This window comes from Ursus americanus, chromosome 14 (assembly GCF_024610735.1).
Source record: "Ursus americanus isolate L20-20 chromosome 14, mUrsAme1.1.p, whole genome shotgun sequence".
NCBI lineage: Eukaryota > Metazoa > Chordata > Mammalia > Carnivora > Ursidae > Ursus > Ursus americanus.
The window spans coordinates 62,708,897-62,719,304 of record NC_142140.1 but is presented as its reverse complement, the minus strand read 5'-3'; the positions used below and the strand labels follow the sequence as shown (position 1 = coordinate 62,719,304).

General features: G+C 53.8%; 1 protein-coding gene across 2 annotated transcripts; it reads right to left on the bottom strand.

The window, feature by feature from the left end:
• Positions 1 to 3,651: 3,651 nt before the first annotated feature.
• Positions 3,652 to 10,005, bottom strand: ATP1B2 (ATPase Na+/K+ transporting subunit beta 2). Of its 2 annotated transcripts, none has more exons than XM_045797342.2 (7): positions 9,288 to 10,005; positions 7,364 to 7,492; positions 6,898 to 7,002; positions 6,599 to 6,804; positions 6,305 to 6,361; positions 5,370 to 5,468; positions 3,652 to 5,258 (listed from the first exon to the last, which is right to left on the bottom strand). In XM_045797342.2, the coding sequence occupies exons 1-7, from the start codon at positions 9,397 to 9,399 to the stop codon at positions 5,094 to 5,096; spliced, it is 873 nt and encodes a 290-aa protein (XP_045653298.1). In that variant the 5' UTR covers positions 9,400 to 10,005; the 3' UTR covers positions 3,652 to 5,093. The 2 variants fall into 2 exon arrangements, with proteins under 2 accessions (XP_045653298.1, XP_045653299.2); XM_045797343.2 differs by lacking the exon at positions 9,288 to 10,005 and adding an exon at positions 8,572 to 8,716.
• Positions 10,006 to 10,408: the final 403 nt, after the last annotated feature.

Here is a 10,408-nt window from a genome sequence, read left to right as displayed (position 1 = left end):
ACATTTCCCTAGACTGCGTCCCTGGCTGTTTCCATTTTTGTTCTGCTCCTGCAGAAAGCTGATCTGACTGGCTCTGCCAAAACCTCTGTGAGCTGGTAGATCACCCGGCCAGGAGTGAGGCTGGGTTTGCAGACCTAGAATGGGTCCCTAACTCTCTAGTCCCACCTGCTTGCTTCCTTTCCTCGTGTTCATTCAGTCAATTGTGGGCATTCACTGGTGCTTTACTCTGCCTGGCTCTGTTCTAAGCCGTGGGGACCTGTGGCAGACATGGCCTCTGCCCTCAAGCTCAAAGCCCGAGCCCTGTACCACTGAGATGTGGAATGCTGGAAAACTTATCTCCCTGAATTCAGGAACACGGAGTTCTCAAAGCTATAAGACCCAGCAAAAGGTGTACTCTGAGGAAAATGCATAGCCATAAATGCTTTTGTTATTCTTAAAAAAGAGAGAGAAGCAAAAGGAACCTAGTGTGCATCCTAAAAAAGATACAAATTGTTGAAAGAGAAAGCAAACTGGTTGAAAGGGTAAATCCAAAAGCAGGAGCTTGGGGGGGGGAAGATAAATTTTAAAAAGGAAAGAAGGGCGCCTGGCTGGCTCAGTTGGTAGAGCACGCAACTCTTGATCTCAGGGTCACTAGTTCAAGCCCCACGTTGGGTGTAGAGATTACTTTAAAAAATGAAAACTAGGGGCGCCTGGGTGGCTCAGTCGTTAAGCGTCTGCCTTCGGCTCAGGGCATGATCCCAGCGTTCTGGGATCGAGCCCCACATCAGGCTTCTCCGCCGGGAGTCTGCTTCTTCCTCTCCCACTCCCCCTGCTTGTGTTCCCTCTCTCGCTGGCTGTCTCTCTCTCTCAAATAAATAAATAAAATCTTAAAAAAAAAATGAAAACTAGGGGCGCCTGGGTGGCTCAGTGGGCTAAGCGTCTGCCTTCAGCTCAGGTCCTGATCTCAGGGTCCTGGGATCAAACCCCATGTTGGGCTCCCTGCTCAGCGGGAGTCTGCCTCTCTCTCTCCCTCCCTCCCTCCCTCCCTCCCTCCTGCTCTCTCAAATAAATAAAATCTTTCTTAAAACTTTTAAAAATAAAATAAAAATTTAAAAATCATCATTTAAAAAGCAAAACTCAAGAGCTTGTAGAGGAAAACACAGCAAAGACCATCAACTAGTCCAACGCTACTTGAACTATTCTGTGCCACAGGAAGAGAACGAGATCTCTAATTCATGTAAAGTTTTTGTGGTTTCGTTAATAGAAAAACCTGATTAAGACCGTAAAAACCCAGAAGCTAAATTAGCTTAACATAGATGCAAAACTCTCAAAATAGTGTCAGAATGCATTGATTAATCAAAAGAAGATTAACACCGTAAGTAAAGGTTTATTCCAGGAGCACAAAGTTTGTTTAATAGAGAATCTATCAACATAATTCATTACATTAACAAATGAAGAAAAAAAATATGATCATATCAACAGATGCTGAAAGGAATTTGATTAAATTTCAGCAACCATTCCTTTAAAAAAAATCTTAATTAAAAATAGTAGTGGAATACCGGGAGGTATTATCCTAATGGCTAAACACTAAGATAATTTCAATTAAAATAAAGAACCATACAGGGATGTTCTAACACATTCAAGAGGATCAAAAAAAAAAAAGGAAAGAAACCAACATTGGTGAAATATCTCTTTGCTTTTTTGATCATATGAGTATGTACCTAAAAACTTAAGAGACCAGGTTAGAATATTGTTGGAATTAAAAGTAGATGGACAGTAGATAGAGAAATATTTTTTATCTTCTCAAAAATTAGCACTGAGAGGGGTGCCTGGCTGACTCAGTCAGGGGAGCGTGTGACTCTTGATCTCAGGGTCGTGAGTTCAAGCCCCATGTTGGGTGTAGAGATTAGATTCTTAAAAAGGTAAATAGATAAATAATTTTTTAAAGCGGGGGGGACTCCTGGCTGCGTCTGCCAGGAGGGCATGGGACTCTTGATCTCGGGGTCATGAATTTGAACCCCACGTTGGGTGTGGAGATAACAACAACAACAAAAAAGCAATAGAGGGAAACCCACTCTCCTTGCTAGATATCAGAAAACACTAAAACTACAGGAATCAAATCAACATGGCTTGGTATGGGGACTGGTAGACAAGCCAGAGGCAGCAAGTACCAAATCTGAAAGTAAATCTCGACATACAGGAACTTATATGGCCAAAGTTGGCATTTCAACTCCATGGGAATAAACTATAGATTTTTAAAAAAATTTTTTATTAAGTAAACTACACCCAACTTGGGGCTCAAGCTCACCACCCCAAGATCAAGAGCCCTGTGCTCTACCAACTGAGCCAGCCAGCTACCCTCGATTTTGGAAAAGTAAAGCGAAATCGACAAAACTAGAAAAATAAAACACAACTGGACTCCTAATTTACACCACACAGCAAAATTAACAAAAATCAGAGGGAGTAAAGTGAATATTAGTTTAAATGAAATGAAAATCCTGCCCCCCCCCAAAAAAAATCTAGATAATATGAGTATACTCTAGTGCCCGGAAACCAGAAACTGCAAAAGAGCTAACCGTGTTGGACTATTTGAAGACCAAACACTCTTTCACAGAGAGGCAAACAATTGCTTGGGGGGAGTTTTGCAATGCAAAAATGTTTATATCTACAGCTGTCAAGGAATTTGAACAAATTAATAAGGGAAGAACAACCCAATAGGAAAAATATTACACAGCCATCTAAAAAAAACCACACATATTAGAACTCTACCCGGTGAAACAGGGGCACAAGAAATGTATTGAGTGAAAGACGTGGAATGCACCAAAGCGTATCGTATGAATTCTGGCACAACAGCGACCAAACCCAGTGATCCTACTGTGTGTGTGTGCGTGTGACGCATTTATGATAAAATTGTGTATATATGTCCTATGTAATAAAGGTATTTTTCATTGTCAACCAACCAAGCAACAACAACACACACACAAAAAACCCAAGAAATAAAAACCGGCTCTAGACCCATCCCCGTATGTCACAGTAAACAGTACGTGGACCCACTCATCCTTTTTTTCTATGATTGTGTGTATACACAAAATTAGGATCATAACAGTTCATATTGTTCTGAGATCTGTTTCTTCTGGTCAGCTTTTCTCATGTCCCTGGGCATTTGCCGACGCTCTACTCTCTTCCCCAAACACCCCATCCTTTAAGCCCGAGAAACCGGCCATTGGCAGCCCCCGATAGAAAGTAGTCCACCACTCTGCATTTTGTCCTCCCCGGCTTTCTCCCCTTCCTGGAAGCACGTTTGTGTAGGTGTACCTGGTAAGAGAGTATCTCGTGTGCTCCTCACCTCTCCTGTTAAACTGGGGAGCTCCTTGGGAGCAGGAACTCTGCCTCTTTCATAAGTGTGTCCTCACGGTGCCTAGAACGTTCACAGTAGGCACATCGTTAACTATCGCGCTGTACGAAGTGGTGTAGGCTCCCTGCCTCTCTTGCGTGCAGTGATCTCAGGGACGGTGTAGGTGAAGGAGTGATCTGGTTGCCTGGACACTGGACGGAGAGGTCAGAGCTGGGAAGGAGGCCTGGGCAAGCCCCGAATCACCCCCACCCACCACCCCCCACTTTCTTTCCCAGAGCCCTTCCAAATGCTCAGCAAGGAACAACCGCACGCAGGGCTCCGTGTATGATATATATTTATATATATAATTGCTCTCATTTTATTGTACTTTATCCTCTTTTTACAGTAGATCTGACACAGGCATTAAATAACTGCAGAGAGAGACCGGGGGGGGGCGAGGGCAATGCAGGAGAACATGGGGACCCCAAGGGAAGAGACTCGGATCCAGGGAGAGGGAAGAAGGGAAGGGTCCCTCTGAGGGTGGGGTATGGAGGCCGCAGTGTCAGAGAAGAGATGGACAGTTAGAGAGGGCGGGAATGAAGGGCACTATCGCTCAAGAACGCCAGAGGCCCCTCACGGAGCATACTATGGGGTCGTTTAAAAACGCCACGGGGTCTGAGGGAGACAGGCCCGAGACATTCAGAGCCTAGACTGAGGGGCTATTTGCAACGCTCAGGCTGACATGCGGAGGAGAGGGAAGGAGTTAGTGGTTAGTTGATAACGTGCTAAGAGAAACCAGAGAGAGGATGGTGGGGGTAGCTCTGGGTCCCGGGGGGGAAGGAGGTGAAATAGTCCCATAGCCAGCTGACGTTTCCAAGGTGGCCACTGGGGACCCAGCCAAAATGGCTGCCCCTCCCCCAGGGCTCCGGGGAAGTGGAACTTGAAGGATATTCTGGGAAAACAAACAGGGAGAAGTGAGCCATCGGCAAAAACAAAGTGGATTTTCAGCCTAGGTCAACCCCATCCCTCTGAGGAGTGCCTATTTGGGTGACAGGAAGAGAATTTTCAAGAAGAACCAACAGGGACTCCTCTTCCAGACCCTCGTTCCCAGCGCACGCTGTCACCAGAGGGTGGGAAGACAAATATGTCAGAAAACAGGGAAAAGGCCACAGAACCACCTCGTCCTCGATTACAAAACAGTTGTCTTTCAGAGGAGGGAATGGGGCTGGAGAGGAGGCGGGGACAGACCTGTCATGGCCGAGGAGGAGCCGGATACGTCAAAAGCCACCAAGACAGGGACTGTATAGATGAGGCAGAAAGTGCGGGAGAGACAGAGAAAGGTGAATGGAGTGTCTGCAAGCTCGGGGTGAACTGAGATGTGTATGTGTGTGTGAGTGAGAGAGGAGGTGGGGAGTGTGAGGGCAGGTGTGGAGGTGGGCGGGCGGGCATTTTCTATGGCTCTCCGGGGACGGGAGGGGTGGAGACACCCCACTCACACCTAAACCAGAAGCAGAACAGCTCCTAACTCCTCTGGGGCCGTCCCGGGATCTCGTCTCCCTGCCTCTGACTGAGCTCGGGAGAGGAACGGGGGGAACTGAAGGCCGGAATCACAATGGCCATCAGGTGGGGTTCACGAGTAAAGAAAAAGGGCGTGAGGCTCAAACAAGTCATAGCTCTGTTATAAAAAATACCTTTGGGGTGGGCGAGGGAGGGATCAGGCAGGGTCAGGGACATTCCAGAAGCATCCACAGGAAAGAGGTGGGGGTGGGAGGAAGGGGCCTCAGGTTTTGTTGATGCGGAGTTTGAAGGCCACGCGGCCGGCGAACTTGTCCCGCTCATCGTCGGTGGCGATGTTGGCTGCATTGATGCGACATTCCACGTTCACCTCCACGTTGGGGGTCACATTCAGGAACTTCACGGCCACCAGGGGCTGCGTGTAGTTCACCTGGGCCGGAGGAGGAGAGCAAAGGTCCACGCCCGTGGCAACCCAGCGTCCTCCCCAAGGACCCCGCTCGCCTTGGGGAGCCCCCACTCCGGGCCTCGCACCGGGACTTACGTGGAACTTTTTGCCATAGTAGGGGAAATACATGAGGTCGATGTTGCCGTTGGCAGGGAACATGACAAAGTTGCCGAGATTCTCAGCGTCTTCATCTCTCTGTGGGGACGCAGGAGGGTAGGGGGAGAGCATGTGAGGGGCGCCAGGAACCCGAGAGCTCTCCAGACTTCCCTCTGTTCTTCCTTCGCCCCAAATAATTTCTGTCTCAGATCTGTTTCCCTTGGGCTGTGAGCCCGTGTGTGAGTGTGTGTGTGTGTGTGTGTGTGTGCGTGTGTGTGTGTGCGTGTGTGTGTGTGTGTGTGTGTGTGTGTGTTTCCCTGTGCACGAGAGGGGGCGTCCTGTCTCCTTGATCGGACTGGGAAGTCCTGAAGGGCGCCTCCCGCTGCGCTCCCACACCGAGTTCTTACCCCAGTCTCAGGAATCGGTTTCTGGAGCAGAGCCAAGAGAGAACAGATAAGTGAGTAAGGGCTCAGCAGAAAGGGGAGGGGAGCGGTGTGAGTGAAGAGGAACAGAAAGTTTCTAGAAAGGACAGAGGTGGGGTCCAAGACACTGAGACGCAGCAGGTGGCTCTAACTACCAAATACCTAGAACTGAGGAAGGAACAGGTGAGCTATGGGAGGGAGAGCGGAAGTCATGCTTATCAGGGACTAGACGAGAGGGTGGCAGGGTTAGGGATAGAAGCCAGGGGCCAAGGCTTGGCTGGAGTCAGGGAGGTGGGTGTCTATTCACACAAAAGCGGCTCCTGCGTCCTAGAGAGAAGCAAGAGGCGTGGGAGCCCCTTGGGAGTTCGAGCCACACTGGCACCCACTCTTACCCCCTTGTCCCTATAGTGACGGGGCCTCTGAGAGCAAAGAAGATGGGAAGAGATCAGTGAATTACGTGGAAACCACAAAGGGCAAGCAGGTGGGCAGGTGGGCAAGGCCCGACACACTCACCTTCCCCACACAGGTAACATTCATGCTCTGATTGGCTCCTGCGTAGAAGTTGATGACCTGGAGGGAGGGGAGAGGGATGAGCTCGAGAAAGAAGGTGGTGAAGACACAAGTATCCAGCCTTCCCTCCACACAGCTCAGCCTCGACGGCCCCATCTCTCTTGTTCTCCCAGACACTCAGACATCCGAAAACCTCTCAACACCCAGTAGCCCCCGTGAAAGAAGGCACCTGCCAGCAAGAGGGTAGCCCCAGCCCCCTCCTCCTTCCTTCTCCCTGGGGACCAAGGTCCCACATACCCGGTTCATCTTGATGAAGATACAGGGCTGCCCAGTGCTGTAGCCGTAGTGGGTCGGGTCCCCGATGCCGGAGCAGTCGCCCAGCTGCGTCCGGTTGAACTGGCAGGCACGCTTCGGGTAGTTGAGAACTCCGTTATCCGGCTGCTCATAGTAGCGCCCAGGGCGGCAGACATCATTTTTTTGGGCTTGGATGGAATCGTTGTAAGCTAAGGAGGTGGGAGAGAAAGGGTCACAGGCCCGCTGTTCGGCCTCCAGGGTCCCCCAATGCCCTGCCCGAGCCCCTGCACAGCCACACTCACGCTCCAAGAACTTGTTGAGCTTCTGAACGTGCTGGTCCCAGCTCTCGGTGTCACTGACGTTCACAATGACGTCAAGATTTTCAGTCTTGGGGCGGATCATCAAGCCTGTGGCCGACAAGGGCAGGAGTGGAAAATATACAAACGTATATGACAAAGGACCATACACAGAGGGAAGAAAATGGACATAGGGAGCAGCAGGGTGATGGAGGGATGGGGGGGAGATGTGAGATCCTTTTCACAGGAGGAAGATCTCCTGGGGATGAAGAGAACCTTCCCAGATTGCAAAGCCCCCTACTGCCGGAAACGGGAAGGAAGGCAGACCTCAAGCACGCCCCCGAACATGGTAATCGGGGCACCAGAGCCAAGCCTCTGCGAACTGTGAGTTCTTCTCGGGCTCTAAGTTCTTTCTTGGAGGCCTGGGGACACGGAACCAGTTAATGGCTGGTGGGGAGCGTGCATCACTCACCCGGGGTGGCCAGTCGGTCCTGGTACTTGGGGGTATGGTCAGAGACAGTCTGCAGCATGACCCACATGGTAAGGGTGAACATAGCCGTGAGGAAGCCATAGAAGACGAGGTAGAAGAGGAGGATAAAGGCTAGGGAGGAGGAAACGCGGTCAGCAGGCTCTAAGTCTCCCGGGATGACCTCGCCTAGCCCCACACACCCGTCTCCCACTCCGAGGTTCAGCACGGGGACGGGTCACAGAGTCTTGGGGACATCTTAGAGCGTCCCCTTGGGAGCAAAATGAGACAAGCTGGAAACAGGCAGTTGTGTCTGGCTTCCAGCCATGGCTCCCAGCCCCCTCCGGTCCTACGGCACAGTGAAGCCCAACCTTGTGGAGGCCACAAGAGACCTAAATTCTCGTTGCTGGGACAACCCCAAGTATAGGCCACAGTCATTTTGCATCAAATTATGTTCCCAAGTTCTCGACCATTCATGGCCCTGAAAAGGCACCACATCTGTGACTCCTGCATTGGTCCTCGTGCTTAAAGCTGTCCATCCCGCACAAGGACCTTTTAAGTCGGCACTGGCCGCCATTCACAACTAAACTGTCACCGCCTCCCTCACACTGTGGCCCTGCACACTCAAACAGCAAAACCTCTCCCTTGGCACCCCACAGAAGTCAGACCTCGCACGTGGCTCCTGCCTACCCACGCCATCTCTCAGAGCTGTCCAGAACCTTCCACGGTCACCCCACCCCCAATTCACACACAGCACCCAAAGCAGAGGCGGAGAGTAAAGGTGGACTGTCCCAGAGCCATCCCGGCAGACAGCAGGTGTTTGCGGCATGTGACATGGAACTCTGTCACTCCTCAGCCCAGTGCGTCTGTGGTTGCCACCACCCAGGACCCCTAGTCCCTCCAACTAAGAAGACACATTCCCCATGAAGCTTCTCCAGATTTCCCCAAGCAGTCAGGGACCCTCCAATCCCAGGGGCTGGGCTTCCAGTTCCCCCCAAGGCAAGGACTGCACTGGACCCACCTCCAGGGCCCCAGGTGGGGGCTGCTGATGGGAATAGTGTGCAATCAGTGTGAATGAGTTGCAAATTGTGTCACCCAGGGTCCCCAATGCTTCGACTACCCAGTTTAACAATCCCTTTTGGAAGAATGCCGCCCCTCACCTGCACTCAAGCCCAGCACCAGACCCCTGACTAGAGTCAACTCCCTCCACACACCTCGAGTCCCGCGATGGGTTGAGAAGGTCCCAAGGCACCCCAAGCCCACAGACATGCTCTGCCGGGTGATGTACGCGTCCCACCACCGCTAGTGTCTACTCCTCCCTCCGCCTGCGACATCTGAGCCGCATACCCAACCTCCAAAACCTCCCAGGGCCACCCCTCCCCACCAACCCCCCACCCACAAAGCAGCCACAGAAACCTCCAAACGCTCGGCAGTGGGATACTGACAACTTCCGCTGTGAAGAACCCCCCCAACCCCCCACCTCTCCAAGACCCGCCCCCTCATGAATGTTCCCAGGGTCCAGGGGATGGGCACGAGCTAAAAATAGACGGGCTTGGCTAGCTAGACAGAGCCACAGGGAGGAAAGGGGCGCTCTTCTGGGGAAGGGGGGGCGACGGTGCGGAGCCGACCTGCCCTGAGAGGGAGCGCGAGCGCCACGGCGCGGACACGCGCGCACGGCCCGCGACCCCCCGCGCGAGGGGGCTCCGCGGGGGGCGGGAAGGCGGCAGTGACCTACTTTCTCCGCCTCCGCAGCGGCCGGCCGGGGAGATTAGACCGGCGATTCGGCCCCCTTCCAGGCCAGAGCCCGGCAGGGGGGCCGGACGCCGGGGACCCGGGAAGGGAACTGGGGCCGAGCCGGCGGGACCCGGTGCCCCCCCGGCGTCGCCCTGCGGACCCCCGCCCCGCCCTTCGCGCGGCCCGCCCTGCGTACCCCAACTGGTGCCGGTGCGGCCCATGAACTGGTGCGTCCTCGGGTTCCACACGAACTCCTTCCACTCCTCAACCACCTGCCCGCAGCTCTTCTTCTCCTTCTGGATGACCATCTTGGCGGCGGGGGGCGAGTCCCGCGCGGGGCGGGGGGCTGCGGAGAAGCTGGGGTGCGGCGCGCAGAAGCCCCCCCACACGCTCCGGAACGCTCGGGGAGCAAAGGCAGCGGGGGCGAAGGAGACCCTCCTCAGACAGGCAGCTGCTGCAAATTCCGGGGCGCACGGCCACGCGCTGCGGGGTGCTGGCAGCGCGGCGTAGGATGCACGGATCCTAGGCCCCCCAGCTGCGATGAAAAGGGGGACTGTCAGGGCAGGGGAGGTTAGAAAGGGGAAGGGGTGCGATGCAGCCTCACCCCCCCAAACCTTCTAGAAACAAAATGAAAAGGGATGCAAAAATAGACGGCTGCAAAACCCAAGCGAACCGCAGAAAAATAGGGGTGCAAGGAGGCCAGGGAGGGGTGGGGGAGGGGGCTGCCCCGAAATCCGAGATGCAAAGAGGCTGTGGAGAGGGGCCGGGTGACCGCTCAAGGCTCTTCCGCCAAGCGGAGACCGCCACACCAGTGATGGCTCGGCCGCGGGGGTGGGGCAGGAACGCGCAATTGGGGGACAGCCAGGGATGGGGGTCCCCCAGGCGGAGGTTCCGCTCCTCAGCAGTGCGGGGTCGGCGGTCGCGGCGCGCAGTCTTTATACTCGGCGGCCGTGGGGGTGTCCGCCCCCTTCCCACCCCCAGAAGCCCCGCCTCCTCGGCGCTGGCCCGGGCGACCTCATACATATGCAAATATGGAGAGAGGGATTGGGTCCGCCCCCCTGCCGCCTCTTCAGGACCGGGAGGTCTCTCCCCTCCCCCCACCCCAGGTACCGGACTGGATCAGGTGGATGGAGGGGATGGAGGGCGTGCCGGGGCGGAGTAGAGGGAAAGATAACCCCCGAGAGACATAGAGCTGGAGAGGGAAGGCGATCTATGCTGAGAAGGGGCCCCAGGCCGGCCTTCGGAGACTAAGACCTGGAGATTGACAGGGCCAAATGGGAGAGGAATAGAGCAAGAGCCAGAGACCAAGACAAACAG